The sequence below is a fragment of the Acanthopagrus latus genome, chromosome 14 (genome assembly GCF_904848185.1).
Source record: "Acanthopagrus latus isolate v.2019 chromosome 14, fAcaLat1.1, whole genome shotgun sequence".
NCBI lineage: Eukaryota > Metazoa > Chordata > Actinopteri > Spariformes > Sparidae > Acanthopagrus > Acanthopagrus latus.
This window is the reverse complement of record NC_051052.1, coordinates 10,213,604-10,232,656: the sequence shown is the minus strand read 5'-3', so window position 1 is coordinate 10,232,656 and position 19,053 is coordinate 10,213,604. Positions and strand designations below refer to the sequence as shown.

General features: G+C 42.4%; 1 protein-coding gene across 9 annotated transcripts in view; it reads right to left on the bottom strand.

Moving 5' to 3' along the window:
• The window catches only part of foxp2 (forkhead box P2), a 105,817-nt gene that overhangs the window by 5,825 nt on the left and 80,939 nt on the right, over positions 1–19,053 (bottom strand). For 7 of the 9 annotated variants that reach the window (XM_037122139.1, XM_037122143.1, XM_037122144.1 and 4 more), the window contains 8 exons: positions 16,609–16,696; positions 14,766–14,849; positions 10,414–10,624; positions 9,205–9,308; positions 8,944–9,045; positions 6,382–6,503; positions 6,098–6,167; positions 4,979–5,286 (listed from right to left, as the gene is read on the bottom strand). In XM_037122139.1, coding sequence (XP_036978034.1) covers positions 4,979–5,286; positions 6,098–6,167; positions 6,382–6,503; positions 8,944–9,045; positions 9,205–9,308; positions 10,414–10,624; positions 14,766–14,849; positions 16,609–16,696 — 1,089 coding nt within the window. The remainder of the gene's footprint in view (positions 1–4,978; positions 5,287–6,097; positions 6,168–6,381; positions 6,504–8,943; positions 9,046–9,204; positions 9,309–10,413; positions 10,625–14,765; positions 14,850–16,608; positions 16,697–19,053) is intronic. The other 2 variants (XM_037122145.1, XM_037122148.1) reach the window with 1 other exon arrangement.

Sequence of the window (19,053 nt, the reverse complement as noted above, 5' to 3'; positions counted from 1 at the left end):
GCCAAATACTGTAAATTAATATTCTGATGTGGTGGGATGAAGAGAGGACGCTGATCTTAGCAAGATGCAAGCGGAGCGATGAATATTTCTGTTTCTGCTCCTCAAGATTCACGTAGGCTGCGAGAGGCAGAGGAAATAAAACACCTTGGCCAGAGGTTAGAGCAAGAGAGGAACACTGACTCTGCTGCTTTGCAAGAAAAAAATAAGAAAAGAAAAGAAAGAATAAGTCTAATTTGACCACACTCATTTAAATGTTTTAATGTTAGTAAAATCCCAATAAGTGCCATGAGATCTGAGATTTTCTTAGATAATACAAATAAAGCTGTAACTGATAAATTAGACAATAAAAAGATAATTGTATCAGCAACAGCTTTTATAGTTTATCATTTATGCCAGAAAACGGTGCTTGGGGTGATTACTGCATTTTCAGGCCACTGATGTCATTTTGGACAAATGTATTTTTAAACTGTGAAACATCCTGCATCCATTACATATTTTTGTGTTGTTGTAGTATTTAATAGCCCCATTTGAGGGATCGCTGCAAAAAGTGCATGCATTTGTTGGCAGATAAATCGATATGGGCACCTTTTACTTTTCTAATATCTGCATCAGCTCTAAAGACTGTCTCAGTTGGGCCTAAAAATAAAGTTCTTGTGTGTATTTTTGTGTGTTTTAAGTATGTGTTGTTACAGAATTGTGTTTGAGATGTAGATGAGGATAGATTGGTATCCAACATGAATAAACAACTGTTGAGTATGTAGACTATGACAATTAAGATTGGGAAACTGATTAAAAAACAAAAGGTGAAAGTAATAATGGACAGTGGAGGGGGGCAGCCACATTTTGTTGATCTGTTGAATGTTGAGGAGTTGTGGTCAAATACATTAACACTTGGATAACACCCCCACTGCTTGGTTCTCTTAAGAAATCCTGTTCATCCTTTAGACACTGTTACTTAAAAATCTAAACCTGCGTGTACTTGAATGCATCACGTCCATCAAATGACAGCGATAAATGCGAGCTGTATCGCAAAACAAAGGTCTCTGCCGTTCTCCGAATACGCAGCTCATTAGGTGTTTGTGTGGCTTTGAAGAAAAATATGCAGGAGCATATTCACAGGCTTTCTGACACTTTATTAAAAGATGTGGATGAGCCATTTAGTGCTTAATGGCTAGCTGCCATTATGGAGTCACTCAGGAGTAAAACACTGGACTTTGCGGTGTAATAAATACGTGGTGCTTTGAGCATGTGTGCGTGTGTGTGCGTGTTCTCGAGATGCCTGCTCTCACATCAATCGGAGATTAGCACCAGCAATCATGCAGAGGTATGTCAGGGATGCAAATAAGGTCATTAGTCCACGGGCCTAATGGTAGGTTGGGGGAAGAGGTGGTGTGGCAGGGAGGGAGGAGGACGGCAGAGGGTAGTGGGGGTAGGAAAGGGAGGCGAGGGAAGGCACGGGTGAGGCATCAAAGACATTCGTAACATCTCACTGTGATTCATTAACTAACACCAAAGTGGGGTGGTCACCAAACAATTACATGTGACAGCAGCACAAGATACAGCTGATAAAATAAAGTGATATTAAACTTGCTTTGATTGGAGTGCACAATGAAGATGGTTACTATTAGGGGATGCAACTGACAAATATTTTTCTTTAACGATTAACTGATTGATTGTTTAGTCTATAAAATGTCCAAAATTTGTGAAAGATGCTCATCACAATTTCCCGCTTAATCCAAATTATCTGATTCCAGCTCTTAAAGGGGCAGTGTGTAGTTTGAGAAGAAATTCAAACTCAGCCTGATTATTTAGTTATGGAAAAAAATGACATTCCTGAGTTTGTATTATTACCTCATTAATTATATAAATATTAAGATTCTGTTCTAAGAGGAAAATAACATCCCCATAACACAGTTTGAAGCTAGAAAGGTGGCAGGGTCCAGGCATAAAATGGGAATATTTTCTGGTTTCCTTACTCCTCTATGACAGTGAACTGGATATCTTTGGGGTTGTGGGCCCCATTTTGAACTTTGGGAAACACTGATGATAATTTTTCCCAATTTTCTGTCATTTTAGGCCAAACAACTAATCACTTTATCAATGAAAATAATTATTATGTAAAGCCCTGCTTCAAATGGCTTCGTTGGTCTACTCAACAGTCCAAAACCCAAACACTCTTCATTTACAGTCATAATTGAAAGGCAAAACAGCAAATCTCTACATTTACAAAGCTTGAGCCAGCAAATGTTTGACATTTTTGCTAGAAAAATGGCTGGAGTGATCAGCTAATCAGCTAACTGACTAAAACATCCTCCACTGGGTGTTTTAATTTTGTGTGAAGCAGCACATTTGCTCACATTAGGAGACCCTAATTTACAGTTTTACTAATTTCTGGTTTATAGTACTACTTCTTTTAAGGATAGCCCTGAGGGTGTTCACGAGTGTATTGCACATGCACACACACACACACACATGCACGCACACACCCAGCATGGCCTGGGGCGATCTGGTTTGCGGTTAAGCAGATAGCATTAACCTTTAGACGTTGAGGGGAAGGCGAGGTTTGTCTAATTGTTGGATTGCCTCAGTTATGCTGAGGAGTCCTCTCCTGAGAAAGGCCCTTCAAGGTGATGTACTATTTAGTTTAGTGCTACGAGTCGCTCCATTATTTAAACAACATCCTGGAAAAGCCAGTCATGAAAAACACATTTCTTCCATTTTGAGGTTGTCGTGGCTGTGTAAAGGCAGGCGGGGATGGAAGGAGGGAGGGAGGGAAGGAGGGATGGATGAATGCGTCTCATCCTCCGTAGCCACTCATGTCGGTGTTAAGGCGGCGTGGCCAGAGGAGGAGAAAAGCGAGTGAGAAAGAGAAAGTCAATGCCGTCCGGTTACTAAAAGTTAAATGAGCTGGGGGAGTGGTAACACTGGGATTCTGTCGAGGGCTGGGCAGATTTGCTCCACTTAACACCCCATTTCAGAGAGGGGTAAACACGTCCAAATAGATGAATGTATAGATGTGTGGTCGGGCTAACCAAACACTCTTCTGTTCTCACTCAGAGAGGAGTGCATCCTTTATCCATTACAGGCTGATGTCGGCTGACTCTGCAACACGAGCTTTGATGGACAGCAGAAGAGAAACATCGATGTGTAATTTCTGTTTTTCAGAGAATGTGCCCCATGTGTGCGTTTTCCCTTCGGGGTGCATCGATATATTGTCTGAACATCGGTACCGGTATTGATATTCAGCACGTTGACTATCATCGTCCTATCAGCCAGTCTGCCAACAGCAGATATTTGACGTTTGTCTGATCACATTTTTGCTGGTACATTCATGAGCTACTTGCTTGTGACATCCCTGCCATCAGTTTGTAAGACTATGAAAGGTACTAAACTTTTTATTAATCATGGACTATATAGTTGAGTAAAAATGCTTTTGAAGCAGTTGTCAAAAAGCTAATCTCTCTCTTTCAAGATATTGTAATAAAGGGCTGAACTCGATTTTTTTTTTTTTTATCACTAAAGGGGGAATAATCAACAAAATTAACATCTACATGAGTATCGTCCCAGACTTCCACAATCTTTCCCTGCATGCTACCTTCACCACACTGTGGGCTCACGCAGACCTCGTTGACACCACTGGGCTCAGCTTGGTTCAGACATTCCTGAAACTCGCGCATCAATTTTTCAAAAAAACACTCTCTTTCTCTCTCAACTCCATTAAAAACAGAGATGGGAAAAAAGGGGGGCAGATTTTTAAAGTAATTAATGCTTCACTTGCTCAATATTAATAGGAACAGTGCTGCATAAAATATAGCAGCTAAACCCCTATAATGCAGACGGTGGTGTAATTAAAGAAGCACATGTAATAGAGCCTATTTATAGATTCTGAAGTAACTGTTATCCAAAACGTCAGGCTCACCCCAGGTAGGAGCACAGTGCCATTGAAAGCACTCTGCCTATGATACAATACATAGTAGAAAAGTGAACCTTGCCCCCAGGTCATGGGGAACTGAAGAACATACTGGTACTGTGGGTTTAATATAAGGCAATTAAACTAACAAAGGGCGAAAGGACAGCGAGCAAGCTCAGTGTAGGAGAGGAGTTGGAGGTGGGGGGACAGGGGGTTGAACATGTGGTGCATTCTTACATAGCTCCTCATAAAAATGTGAGATGTGTGAGTCTGTGTGTGACACAATTATCTCTCATATACTGCACTGAGAGAGCAGGGAGGGATTAGAGGTGAAAGGTGTTCACTCAGTGGACTCTAAAGTTTGGGATATGATCCAATACTCTGTATTTTGATAAATATACATCTAGATCTTCTTTTTTTTAAAAGAAGCAGATAAGTTTGAAGGAAAATTGGACCAGATTTTCTCAACCCATGCATCCAAAAACTGGGTTTCTTGTAGGAAGAAGACACTGCTGAGCACACTTTACAGTAACTGATAATGGAATGTCAATGTAACAATACAAAATCTCCAAAGCGGTTAAGTGAAAAAAATTATTTTTACTCTGTTTTCACTTGATTATTTTTTTTCTTTTAAATGATCAAAAATGCACCAATTAATTCTATTTTTCAGTTAAAACAGTAAATAATGAACCCTCAACAGCAGGGCTTCAAAATGTATTTGAATGTTATGGAAATCACAGAATGGCCAAGTGCAATATCCAAATCCTTGAAGCTGCAAAAATGTGTGACAAAACAGCATCACCATGAAATACTGTAGTGCTGCAGAGATGCCCTGGCCAACAAATCTTTTGATCCAGATGTAAGAAAGAATGTTTGACTCCAACAGATGTCACATATTCATGAATCATTTCAATCACAATATGTCAAAATAATGGTCATATGATTTTTTTTTTTTTTTACCACATTGTGCAGCTCTACTAGTCATCATGTCATTATAATATAGCTGCATGCTGTGTGTAGCTGCAACACACACATTACACACTCCACACTCCATCTGAAGAAACTTACATGTGTGCTGGTGGGGAGTATCCGGGGCTGCTGTGTCCGTTGGTGTCCAAGTGGTCGAGCGAGCCGTTGAGCTCCTCGTGGGCTGACTGCATCAGCATCGGGGGGCTGCCGCTCAGCGTGCCAGGTGGGCTGATGCCCAGCAGTCCCGGTGGGCTCCCGCCCAACAGCCCTGGCGGACTCCCGCCCATCAAGCCAGACGGGTCACCGCCAAGGAGACCGTGGCAGCTGCCTCCCATTGGGCCCGTGGAGCCGCTGTTCATGAGGCCGGGGGTCCCCAGCAAAGGCAGGGAGGTCTCTGCCAGGGCAGCCTGCAGGAGGAGACGGGGAGAAGGAGATGAAATGTGGAGGATTAGAGTTTGCGGGGAGGTTGTTGGTAAGGCAGGTTAGGTGTTTGAGAGCAGAGAGGAGGAAAAACTGTCAGGTGAGGGAAAGGTAAGATTTAACGTAGTAATTATTAAAACACAGTTGTCTCATGCTGTTGCGGGCTATTTTTCCCCCTGTGACACCTTCCTGACAACTACCTCCCCCCAGCTGCCATTCATATACCCTTGTGTGGTGTGGCTATTTAAAAAAAAAAAAAGTCCCCCCGAAAACTTTACCTCAAAATAATAAAAAACTCCTGACACTTTCGCCTGCTGCGCATTAAAGTTATATACAGTGATTAAATTTTTAAAGTTTTTGCCATGAGCACCTCGCCAGCGTACACTATGAAGCCAAATCATTTATGACAGCTTAGATAAATATTAATGCACATGCCCTTGCATTTGCACATGCCGCTATCAATCTAGGGTGGCTGCTGTAGCCGAAAGAGGGAGGAAAGAGGGGAAAGAAGGAGGGAGAGCTGCTTCCTGCTCCGACCACAGGGTGGCCAACTGAGTCTGACGGCACAGGAGAGAGAGAGAGGAAGGGGTGAGGGAAGAGATATAGAAACACAAGAGCAGAGAAAAGAGCCTGACAAAAGAAACTTGCTCTTATGAGTGTGAGTGCTAATGTGGAGGCCTATTGTTCACACTCATTCAGTCACTCAATTGGTCAATCAGTCAGGCAGCAGTCCTGCCTGTCAGTCAAACACGCAGGCAGCCGGTGAGTCAGAGGTTCACTGAGGCTTTTGGTTCGTACCTGTAAGCTGGCGTTTAGTGCAGTTCCATAACCAAGACTGGAGGGCAGGTTCTTGACAAGTGATGGGCTCCTGGAAACATTGTAAGGAAATATCAGATATCAGTAACTAAAGAACAGAGACTAGACCGTATGTATAAAGAAAGAGAGGGGCAGAAAAGAGAGACAGACAGAGGTGTGTTTCAAAGAAGAGAAAGAACAGAATTTAGGGCCACTGATTCTCTGTGATCCTCCAGATGTCATCGACCTTCAGATCTAGATCTGAGGCGAGGTGACAGAATTCGTACCCTGTGATCTTCTGCGACCTGCGTTTCTGGTACTCCACCTCGTCTACCGTCCACACCGCCCCCTTCACGTTCTCCACACGCACAAAGCACTTGTGCAGACTGAGGTTGTGGCGGACGGCGTTCTGCAGAGACACAGGTCAGAGGGATGAGGTAAAACCAATCATATTCATTCATTAACTGTCAAAAAAAAAAAAAAAAAGAAGGCTTGGAAATTGAATTTTTTTTCTTGCATTTTGAAGAAATTCTTAACATTCACGCACCATTGATTTAATTAGTAAAAATTGAGTGAGAGCGAATGCTCTTACAAGTCCTGCACACAGTACATATCAATCAGAGTAAGTAGGCTAAAAGGAGGTAATCAGCATAGCGAATGGCTTATGGTGGTGACAGAAGTGGTAATGCCGGCCTTGATAATGGTGATGTCAGTAACCCTTTCTGCTCCAGAAAAAGCATTTCTCTTAATGGACACATCGCTTTAAAGATGACAGAAAGACAGTCATCTGGAGGCCGTTTTGTCAGTGTGTGTGTGTGTGTGTGTGTGTGTCTGTGTGTGTGTTTGAGAGCGTGTGAATGAGGATTAAGGTGAACTGTACATGACATCTATATGTCCAAATATCCTCCATGTGGTGTCACATCTGGTGTTGAAGACATGATTCCATGACACGCTTATCTGTCGAATTTATTATGCGTTTAAATTAAATCATGCTATATCCGTCATACAGTAGACCAGTGAGGTGTTTTCATTAATTGCAAAAGAAGGAAAACGAAAAATAAAAAGCCCTCTAATATTAATATGACCATATGACCATAATTAAAACATGCATCAGACTCTACAAATAATAACCTTGGCTTTAATATCCCTGCCTCTCATATTTATCATCTCCTTTAGCTTGCTGTGTACTGCTCCTTCTGCAAGAAAAGGGATTCAGAAAAAAAAGAAAGGAAAAAAAAAAAAACTCATAAGCAGATCTCGCATCTGACCTGAAAATCCCAGGATTTGATTGATCTTAATGCCCATGGCTCTGAATATGATAATTTTAATATTAATGAGCAAATGAGCAGTTTTATTATGCATGCTATATAGTTAGAACTAATAAGCTTCTGGGGTGAGAGAAAAAGAGAGAGAGGGTGGGGGGGTAGATCCTTCTTTTGAGCTGATGAGACCAAGCTGAGATATTAAACTACCTTTCATATCTTTCTTTTCTCTCCCATTTTTTTCTTAAAAAAAAACCCAAAACAAATTCCCCCCGTTAATCAAATGACAAGCCCATCGCTGATCATCCCACTAATACTTACAAAGGGAATTGCGGAGCTGTAGATGTAAATAGATCACCTCGGTTATTGTGCGGGGTGGGAGACGCCGAGATATTTTTAATGTCATCGTGATATCTTTGCTGTTGTACCACAGGAACAAAGGAAACCAAAAAAAGAAAGAAATTATTCTAAAAAGGGGCATCTGCATGTGTGTTGTGTTGTTTAGTGCCGCGAATGTGACAACAGCCACATGAGAACATATCTTGTCACAACATTATTACGCAGCAAAACATGGTTCGTACTGTACCTAACAAACTGGAAAAGGGCACCGATCCTTTTTGCATGCCCTCCTGAATTGGTGATCACACGCCCATGTGCTTCATTTGCATCCCAAATCCAAATTAATTCACTTTGCTAAATCTAGTGCTGCGCCATGTCTTGCATACTGATGAGCGGCTGGTTTTGAGTTTTCCCTCCAGTCCTCTGTGCAGCCACAAAGGCTAAAAGGCGGCTAACGGATGACGTGCGGGGTCCACGGGATAAAACGGCGACGACGCTCGAGCGAGGCTTTCTTTATCAGCAGGCAGACACACTTCTGGTTAAAACGGGTGCTGCTGGAAGAGACATTTTTTACCATCTTTGTGGAGGCAGACAGGACAATAAAGTTGTCGGGACAGATATACAAATGGGCTCTTTTGTGAGGGTAAATAAAGAGTGCTCCCTCCATGACAGGCCAATTCTCACTTTCCTCGCCTGCTTTAGTTCTACATGAACACACCCTTAACCCCTCTCCCAGACGCAGTGCATGTGTTTGTGGGTGTGTACATGTGAGCTCCTGTGTGCATGCGTATCCGGCCTCATGCGGCTGAGAGCTGGTTAACAGGCAAACAGCCATCTTTCTTCATAATTAACCAATGATATGCGAGAGAAGGTGGTTTCAGGAGTAGGAGGTGGGGTGTCTCTGTTAACAAAAGGTGCTGATGATGGAGTGGCTGCTGTATAATTAGTGCGTCAGAGCACCTCTCCTCTCCACGCCAAGCCTCCGCTATTAATTGCACCAAATTAGAAAACGATATCTGAGGCAGAATAATTCTTCCGGCTGTCATTTCCAAACAGAAAAGGCAGAATGGCGGAAAAAATAAATAAGAGGGGGCTCCGTTGGAGGGGCTGAGTAAATATGTGCTTTACTTGAGGTTCTGTTTTTGACTTCACCAGCGAGATGAAGGAGTAGTCTTTACAGTAAGAGGAGTGAAAGGGCACAGCGGGGTGCAAGAGGTGGACGGCTGCGTGGGGGTTCATCAAGGTTACCTTCCAAGTTGCAGCATTGCGTCTGAAGTAGGCGAACGTGCGTGTGAACCAGCTGTAGATTTCATTAAGCGTTAACTGCATGTCGGCAGAGTCCATGATAGCCTGAAATGAGATGACATCAAATAATGGTTTACTAACGAGACCACGTAACTGACACATGCACACACACGCACACACAGCAACGGATTGAGCGAGCTGCCATGATTCATGCAGCAATTAATTTTAATCTAATCAGGCAAAGTTAATTTATTTCCCACTCACCTGTCTTATGAGGGTTGCATAAGTAAATGGCGGTCTGACATCTGCGTTCTTATAAAACTCGTAGTTTGGGGCGATCTCTGGAAAAATAAATACTGTGTCACCACCTGAAATAATTGGTAAATTTTATTCCTTTAGGTATTGAATTTACTCAAGGTTTCATCAAATTAAAAGGGGGAGGTGGACAGAAAGAGGAGAGAGGGGAGGGGAGAAAAAGAGGGTGGGGTGGGGGGGTTAGAGGGGGCACATCAAATCAGCATTTTCCATGTCTAACAAAATGCATTTTTAATTAATCTCTCTCGTGAGAGATCTTAAACACTAATACATCCATAAAATGAGATCCGTGTAGTTAGTTAGGCTCAAGTTGAATAATTTATGTGTCTTCACACTAAACACAGAGAGAGTAAATATAAACATCAAAGACAGACCGTTTAAAATGCAAAGCTTAATACATGGAATGTCTTAATGTAATAAATATTGTATTTTTTCACCATTATTTGAACTTAATTAACATTCATACAATATTTATGCACAGAGGAAGTTCTTGTCTATTTACATATAGAGTGATTAAACACAGGATTGCTTTTATAAACCAGCCAGACATCACGCAGTGCTAAGACCAACAAGCCCCTAACTCGGAGTGTGTGTGTGTGTGTGTGTGTGCGCGCACGCGAAACAGTGTCTGTGCACATGCATGTCTGTGTGTGTTAAAAAAGTACACCACTATTGTGTAATATCAACAGTGCAGCGCTCAAGGTTGTGGTATCACATGTAATTTGCTATTTCAACATTATGATGTCATTAAATATGAATATAAATTCAGTTTAAAGGGAAAACAATCAAGTCAACAAAGTCTGAATTGGATTTTGATCCAAGTCAAATCAGTGACACAATTTAATATTCGTGTGTCGTGTTTGTCTATGTGTGTGTGTGTGTGTGTGTGTTTGTGTGTATGTGTGTGTCAGGGTCATTTCACATTTTATACAAGCAAATTAGGAAGTAAATTTTCCTCAGATTACAAAAATCAAATTCTTTTATCATGTCTTTTGGGGATTTACATGTATTTGAACATACTGCAAACACATTTGCTTGACATGATTTATCTGCACTGACTGTATGTGTGTGTGTGTGTGTGTGTGTGTGTGTGTGTGTGTGTGTGTGTGTGTGTGCACGCGTTGTGTGTAACATGCAGCTCTGAGTAGTTGGTCCTACCTGACGAAAGGGGCATGGAGTATTTGTCCGAGTGGCGTCGGCGCATGGCTCCCATGCTGGGGACATTTGCTCCTCCCAGTACTGACGGCACCTGAGGCATGGCAGCCATGGGTGTGATCGGCGCTGTGGGCGTAGTGGGTGTCTGAGGTAAGTTGGGAGGTGAAGCTGAGGGCAAGTTCTTGGACATGGTGACGCTGGACACCAAGTTGAGCTGGGGCAGAGGAAAGACAGTAGCAGCGAGCGGGAGGAGGGAAGGAGGGAAGGAGGGAGGGAGAGACAGATAGAGGAAGGCATTACTTTGTGGGTTCTCTGACAGTGCCGAGTGTCTGCTCTCCCCCTCTCTAACACAGCTGTGTTTCCACTAACAAGCCTCGTGGAGAGGAGCCAGCCCATCTCCACTAATTACAACCACCAAATTGTATCATAAGAATTCTAATTAGAGCACGCTGTTCAAGATTATCCAACGATCAGCCTCCGTGTTATCCCGGCCCCATCTCTCTTTATCTCTCTATTTATCACTCCCACCCTCCCTCACCCCCCGCTTGTCTCCCCACTACAACCACCCATAATCCTTTCACGCTGAGGCAATAAGCGAGTTAAAACCTTGTTTGCTGTAGGTGTGAATCGATCGACCCTGGTCCAGAGGCACAACCCTAGTCATGACATTACGTTGCCCTTTGTATGAAGGCTGAAGTTACTACAGTGAGCCTGGAATTACTACTGTTACCAGAGACATTGGCAGCAACTTGAAGCTACCTCAGCCAACATTCCTGTTAGTACAGGTGGAACCAGTGAGTGGCCTGCGCCATGGGAGAAAGTAATTAGACCCAACTGACTGAACAATTTGCAAGACTAATACTGCATCACGGGTAAATACCAGGCCATTACTGTCCACAGAAACACTTGAGTCTACATCTACGACTCTTTTATTTCGTTGTGCTGGAATGGATGATACACTGTAATTGAATACACCATTTTTTGGTTATGGTCTACCGTCATGTTCAAATATTTTTCTGATCAAGAGGAACTAAAGGGCTTGAATCCTGACAACTATGTAGATGTTTTTCTAAACCATACAAGCCTTTCTCTTGAGCATTAGGGGTCTACCGATAACCAATATTTGGATCTGACGCGTCAAAATTAAAATAACTAGCGGTGGAACATAACTAAGTTCAGTATACCCGATTACTGTGGTAAAGTGCAATTTTGCGGTACTTTGCATGAATATTATTATGAATGATATCTTCTGCTACTTTTTACTTCTCCTCGTAACATTTTGAAGGCATATACTGTACTTTTTACTTATATACATGTAGATTAATGATATATTACTATAGTTTACCCAGAAGTACCTAAAGTAATTTAAATGAGCTCCACTTTGAATACAAGATAGAAGCGGCTGCATCAGAGAAACTTTTGGGTCACTACTCCAGTGTGAAAGAGGTTCGAGAGAGAGAGAGGAGTCACCTGTTCAGGACAGCCAACTATGGAAAAGGTAATTCTAAATAATTAACAATGCAATCTAAATTATTGTATGTGCCAAGCAAGTATTATTTTCTTAAAAGCCTTATTTGATAGGTAGAGTTGTAGACTGTATTATAAAGAGTCTGTGGCTGGGCACTTATAATCACAGACCTTGAGACATCATCGACAACACAACTGGAAGTCATTATTACTCTGACAGAGATTACAGTTGATGTATCTATCTCCCCTAATCTGGTGAGACATCCAGTGGATGAGGAATTAAAACACATAGAAGTTCATGTTCTTTCTCTTTCGAAAATGTGCATGTGCAGTTCTGATGACTCCAGACACACTCACATTCACTCCGTCTTTGTCTCCTCCACTCCTTCAACATTAGGGACCAGAGAGCGTCAGTCACCTCTGGCACGAATGCCAACTGTGCTCGCTAATCGTCCAGCTTTTTCCACCACTTTTGCGTTTGCTTCCCAAATCTCATGTGAGAGGCTCTAACCGACTGGAAAATTCCTAACTGACCTTTTAGTCTCTGCGCTAATTTAGTTGGAATGGTAATGACATCGTTACATATTCAAACCAAATTGCCTTAATTGTGAGTCTACAAGTGGAATGCATCCGTTTGCGAGAGTTTGAATTAGAACCGACTTGAAAGATGGAAGGGAAATGGGGGGCCGAAGGCGCTGAGAGACGGAGGAGCGAGGCTGAGGAAGGAAGGTATCGGCGGTCATTTGTGGCATGTGTTGATAAATACGATGAAATGTCAAGTTTGAGAGACTCCGGTGGATGTAGGGCTTTTCGGATGATAATTATATGCCCACTTAGCTGTAATGAGCTGCTATAGTGATGTGCTGGGACAAGGGCTGGGTGCAGATACAGAGCTTGGCTGAGTACGAAGAATAAGGATGAGAGTTGATGGGATAGAGAAAGTATATACATCTGTATCAATATGTCTGACTGATTATATCCACAGCTAATTCTCTTTGTATTAACTTTTTGGTTGTGTGCCACAGTGTAAATCCCTGTTTAATTCATAATGTTTGAGGTCATGACAGTGTGCCTGCATCATAGAATAACAACTGCGTTTTCCTCAAAAGGCAATTTGACAAACATTCACGCACTGCACGGCGGAAAACTTCTCAAAATATGCAAACTAAATTCAAAATAAATGCCTTTGCGTGTGTGCATTCGAGCATGTATATTTATAACTTTAAAACATTATTTCCTGTCCTTCTTGCCGCCTCTTCAACTACGAGACCTGGCAACAAGCGTGACATGTTTGCAGGCGTGCCATCCCGTCTTTTTGTGTGAAACAGAATTGATTACGGTGAAATGGATGGCAGAGAGAGCCCTCTGTCACCTCTCGCTCATCTGAATACCGGGAGAGAGAGATCTTATTATTCCCAACTTGCAGCCTTGCTAACTTTGATTCTCACCCAATCGATGGCATGACCGAAAGGTAGCATTTAATGAAGTGTGATTCGGGGGAATAAATGGGGTCATATTGAAGACAGTGCACTGGTGTCTAGCATTCGTCTGGTTTTGGTTTCTTCCCGGGCTTTGCTAATGAAAAAAATAGGATAGGCTAACACAAACTTTTCATATTTATGAAATGTGTCAGTGTGATCCCACTGGGTGTAAATACATGCTGCCATCTCTTTTGTTGCATGTATTAACTTTCGCACACACATGTCATTCCACACGCTGAATCTTCCTCTCACCTCCCCTTCAAAATGTTTTTTTTTTTAAGAATTGGGGGAGCCTTAAAACTGAGGACTTAACTGTTCGTTTAAGAATTCTGTCTGAATTGCCCCCACCATCAAATGCAATTAGCTGCTCTTTCATGTGTGCTTTATGTAATGCAATACTTCATTAGCATCATTCATTCATATTCAGGCGTGGATTATAGGCTGCAAAAATGCTTTATTGGACGAGATGGAACCAAGCTGCTGGAGTTTTGAAGATTAAAAAAAAAGAAGCTACAGAGAGAGAAAGAGAGAGAGAGAGAGAAAGAGACACACACAGAGGGAGAGAGATTGAATAATAAAAAGGGAGTTTGATTCCTGATGGAATTATGGGATAATTATGCTATCTTGTGATTATCTACATTCTATGATGAGAGGTGATGAGGGAAATTATGCTATTGAAAGTAGGCACTTACTAAGCAGCAGAAACACGCTAACAATGTTTGGCTCTCAAATATTTCAAAACGTCTGAAACTGGGAGGAAATAATGTTTGCCAAAAAGTGTATCATCTTAATATTAAATTCAAATACAGGACGGGAAGAAATGCAGCCGTAATCATTCAATCGAAAAGAGAGAAAATGTAGAGTGACATCATTTTCCTCCTTCAGTGACCCCTTTCACAATTTTTTTGATTTTTTTTCTTTTTTTTCTGTAACCAATTTCAGCAGCAGTGTGGGTATTAATGTCAACATTGCACCGTCTTCGCCACTCGTGGGTGTAATTTTCAGGTGTTTGTTGTTAAAATGACACATCTTCTCCTCTCTCATTCCACTTCTGAGCACCACTGCGGCCATCGAGCCAAACAGTCATCAGCAGCCAACAGGTTGTTTTGGCTATTATATCCATCACAAAGAAATGACCCTGCGTTTTAGCCAAGGACTCCACCGCTCTGCCATCTAACACACTTTCCAAACTCTATTGTCCTGTCACCGAGCACAATACCGATAAGAAGCAGATGTAACTCGGTATTAGAAAATCCCATTCCCACCTTTTCATCTTCTCGTTCAACTGCCAGGTGGGTTAAACTGTTCATTTTCTGTGTGTGTGTGTGTGTGTGTGTGTGTGTGTGTTGGGGGGGGACTCATTCATAGCAAAGCTTGTTTACGGTAGCCAGAGCAATATGCACTCACTGGTTTGGGAGATGACTTGGGTTCCGAGGGCCGCATGTGCAAGTGGGCCATCATCGCCTGAAGACGCTCACGTTCTTTAGAAAGCTGTTAAGAGAGAGGGAGAAGAGAGTACATTAGAGGAGATTAGAGCGGAGGAGAGGAGAGGAGAGGAGAGGAGAGGAGAGGAGAGAGAGGAGAGGAGAGGAGGATGAAGAATCTGAGACATGAGACTCCACTGAGGTTTAAGAAATAAAGAAAAGGTTTGATATAAACCAAGCAGTTCTGCTGGTAATGTAGAATATGAGAGGCTGGGGGAGGGAGAGGGGAAAGGGTGCAGACAGGTGAGGCAAAACAAATAGCGTTTCATCTTTTTGTCAATAGCAAAAATTTAGGTCAGCGAGGTTCTGACAGTAACAAGCTAGTCGGGCCATAAATTAGGTGGTCCTGAGTGTCTGCTCAAAGTCCTGTGGACACTGTTAGGGGGATGGAGCGCAGCCAGCAGCTGCCGAGAGGTGAAGGGGTCTTCCAAACAGGGTGCCAGGTGGCCCCGCCTCCCCGGTCCAGTTAGTGGCCCCGGCCATCGCCTATCATCAATCTAATTCTAAGGGAGTGACAGGGACTAGACCATGTGAAAGGCTCAACGCCCCCACCAACACCCTTAATATACACACACACACACACACACACACACACACGAGGACCAAACACACAGAGAAACAGAGCAAAGCAAGTACACATGCATTCGAACACGCACCCACACATACATGCGCTGAGCTGGGCCTCATTACTAGTGACGGCTCTCGTGGAAAAAAAGAGAGGAAGAGAGGGATGGTGGGAGAAGAAGAAAAGAGAAGAGACAGGACAGACAACACAAGTGCACCGCTGTAATTGGTCACACTGTAAAGCTCAGGCTTCAATAGCTTTGGTTTGCAATGAACAACATAACACAGAAAATGAAGTAAAATCAAATAAATAACAGAATCCTTTTTTTGATTTACACGCCAACAGAATGTATTGACTTTTAAGATCCAACCAGATGCCAAACAATTAAACGAAAACTGTTTATCCGACCAGAAAATAAGGGTGGAGGAAGTGCTGGGCCTTAGGAGTCTAGCTTTAAGAGTTGGATCTCTTTGTAAACTTTTGCCATCACAATATATCCGTAATATTTCCAAGAGTACAAACCCATTTTATTAACTTTATATATTGAGGAGAACTCATTAGCTCTGACCCAAAACACACTACAATGCTAAAGTCTGAAGACCCGGACTGAACATTTCCAGCTGGCACTTTGTTTGAACATACATATCTATTTGTTTCTAAAGGAAGAGGAATGCTTGTCGGCAGTGCTGAGTAATAATGTCGCTCAATCAGCGCTCTCATTATCTAGCCAGCATGACTTCTTAATAAGGTCACGCTCCACCTACTGAAAATAGTTCCCTCCTTTTGAGCTTTCTTCAGGTGCAAAGTGCAGTTAATTAACACAGCAGACCGGGAGAGATGCGCTCGCTATTAATTGGAAAGAAAAAGAGAAAGAAAAAAAAAAAGAAAGCAGAGAAAATAAAGCACACGCTTAATTCAATTAAAACAGCCATAATGGCTTTGGTTGTAAGGCCTGAGGATTCCTTTGTTTAGTGGCTTTGTTGAATTCAGCAGGTCCTGCTTGTCTGGAAGTATTAAGCAGACCACAGTGTGGCCTTCCTCGTGCTCAAACAACTTTCAAAAAATAAAGTTTTGACTGGTTTAAATGAGAAATGGGTTTGCTTTAGTAAAATGAGACAATGGGACAAATGTAACAATACATCAAACTTTGTTCCAACTCAGGTGTGTTTTTGCTCTTTATTACCTGAGAGGAAGAACTTACTTGTATTTCCAGCTGCTGTACCACTTGCATTTGAACTCTACACTGGGCTGTGCTCCGGTCATCTAGGGCATGTTCACTGTTTAGGTGCCTGGAGGCGGAAGGACAGACAGATGGAGATGTTACACACCAGCTTCAAAATCTATCCAATGTGTCAAAGCTAACAGAAGAACATTCATTTTCACTGTGATCCAAATTGTAGAGGATGATAATTACAGTATCAACTTCACCACTGTTTAATTTTAATGATAATATTTCTATACTGGGACAATCATCTATAGGATTCTGTTAGAAGCCATTGTTCCACAGTGAAATGAGGTAATTAGAAGTAACATGACGGTGTGTGGCGCCATGTTTAACATGACAATAGGCCTGCGTCAGTTAAGATGGCTAACTTCAGTGCCACCCTGAGTGCTGCCGCTGCTTTTTACAGAGAATAAAAGATGCTAGCCCAGCAGAACGGCTTTGTCTCCTTCGTTTACCGAAAACAATACACACAATTTAACACCGGCAACATTTGACACACAAAAGCAGCTCTTTCCACTGAAGGTGCATTATCTGGCAGCAGACATATTAAATGTATCTGGTGTGTTCGCCTCATTAGAAGAAAAAGGCAGCCAGACAGCCATAACAGTCAATGAGGGTTTTTGTCTTGATTGGATTTCGTCTGTAGGACACAAAAGAGCCTCGCCATTAAGATAGACCTTTATTCCTGCTAAAGCGCACATATGCAGACGCGCGCACACACAAATATGGGGCGAAAAAGGGGTTTCTAAAGTGTTGTGATGCTGGGTAATGAGCCTCTATCTAAATGATCATTGGTGACAAACTCACAAAGCAAGCTTTGAGGAGGCATGCTTATGAAATGCCAGAGCTGCCACTTTATCTCCAGTAATTATAGGTTAGCTTGCAGACCCTTCAATGATCATTTACAGCGCTGCCTCCAGTGCATTAGAGGGAGTACAAAATCTCCCTCTCTCACTGGCTTTCACTTTATCTGAGAACACACACACACACACGCTTACATTATCGTGAACTAGCACAAACAGTAAAAAAAAACACACCGAAACACACACTCCCCAACCACATATCCTCTATTCTCTTCCCAAACCCCTCACTTCTTGTTTATCTGCAACGTGCAAAAAACAAGAACTCATTGAGCCGCCTTCTCTTGGCCTGCCAATCAAAAGCTGAATAGAACATTTGTAATCACAATAGCTCTGTACCTTTCAATTACACCGCACACCATTTAAAATCATTCCATCTCATCCCTGCTTATATTTTTTTGTAACCATTTCAGGTCTAATGCTCAGAAATGTTTCATTATAAATCAAGAATGAGGTAGCATTAAGAAAGGTGGGGGGGGGGGGGGGACAGAGGACGGATGAGGGATAGCGACGGCGGAGAGGGGAGGGACGAGCTGGTGCATTTTCTCCAGCCCTGTGCCTAATTGCTGTTTCAGAATGCGCATGCAAAAAGGGGGCATTACATTAATCATTTAATCACGTCCCTCGCAGGATGAGGGAACTAATGTTGCAAATACCCTTTTCATTTCACTGCCCATAATGCTATCTTATGCACTTGATGTATGGCGTGTGTCATGAATTACAGCTGCTTCAAAAGCACAGCACGGCCTGCTCGCTGTCCCTGAAGATACCTCATTACAAAAAAAAAGGGGGGGGATCTTTATTAAGTTTGCCTCTCATCGACAAGCAGCTTGTTTTTCTTTTATTTTGACGCGCGATTGTTCTACGGCCTCTCGACAGCCCCTCCAGCCAACACACTTGCACACCTTCATCTACTGCTGGCCAGTTAGGAAGGTGATTACAGGCAGATTACTACATGCATTTATGAAATATTCAAATGGCAGCATGTCCTACTGTGCATTAATAATGCCACACAAAGACAAAAAGAGGAGGAGGAGGAGGAAGAGGAGGAGGAGGGGGAGACACAGACGGGCAGACAGAAAACAATAATGAAAGACCACCTTATTTACTGAGATGCAGGCAAAAAAAAGCACTTTGTGTTTCTCTTCTCTTTGAGCTATAAACTGTCTTCTCTAATTACATAAAAATCCCTTTACTCTTATCTGTTATTTCATCCCCTTCCAAGCCCATATACTCATGAGAAAATTATCATTACACTGTAGCTCTGATCCTTTGGTTGCCTCTAATCATAAACAAATCTAAACAAGATGCAGGTGAAAATGTAAACAGAAAAAAAAAACCCAAGAGTGACTCATCTTAACTGTAACAACCAGGTACAATCCTTTAAACCGAGAGGCGGAGGTTACATGTCTCACTGTCAGGCTTGGCTGGCTGCTGTTTGTGTTTACTGTTCATGCCCCGCTTTAGAGGAACATTGATTTCTGCCTTGAAGAGGGAATTTCTCATGTGATGAAGGGGGGTGGTGGTGGAGGGGAGGATTGAGAGATGTAGCGGAGAAATC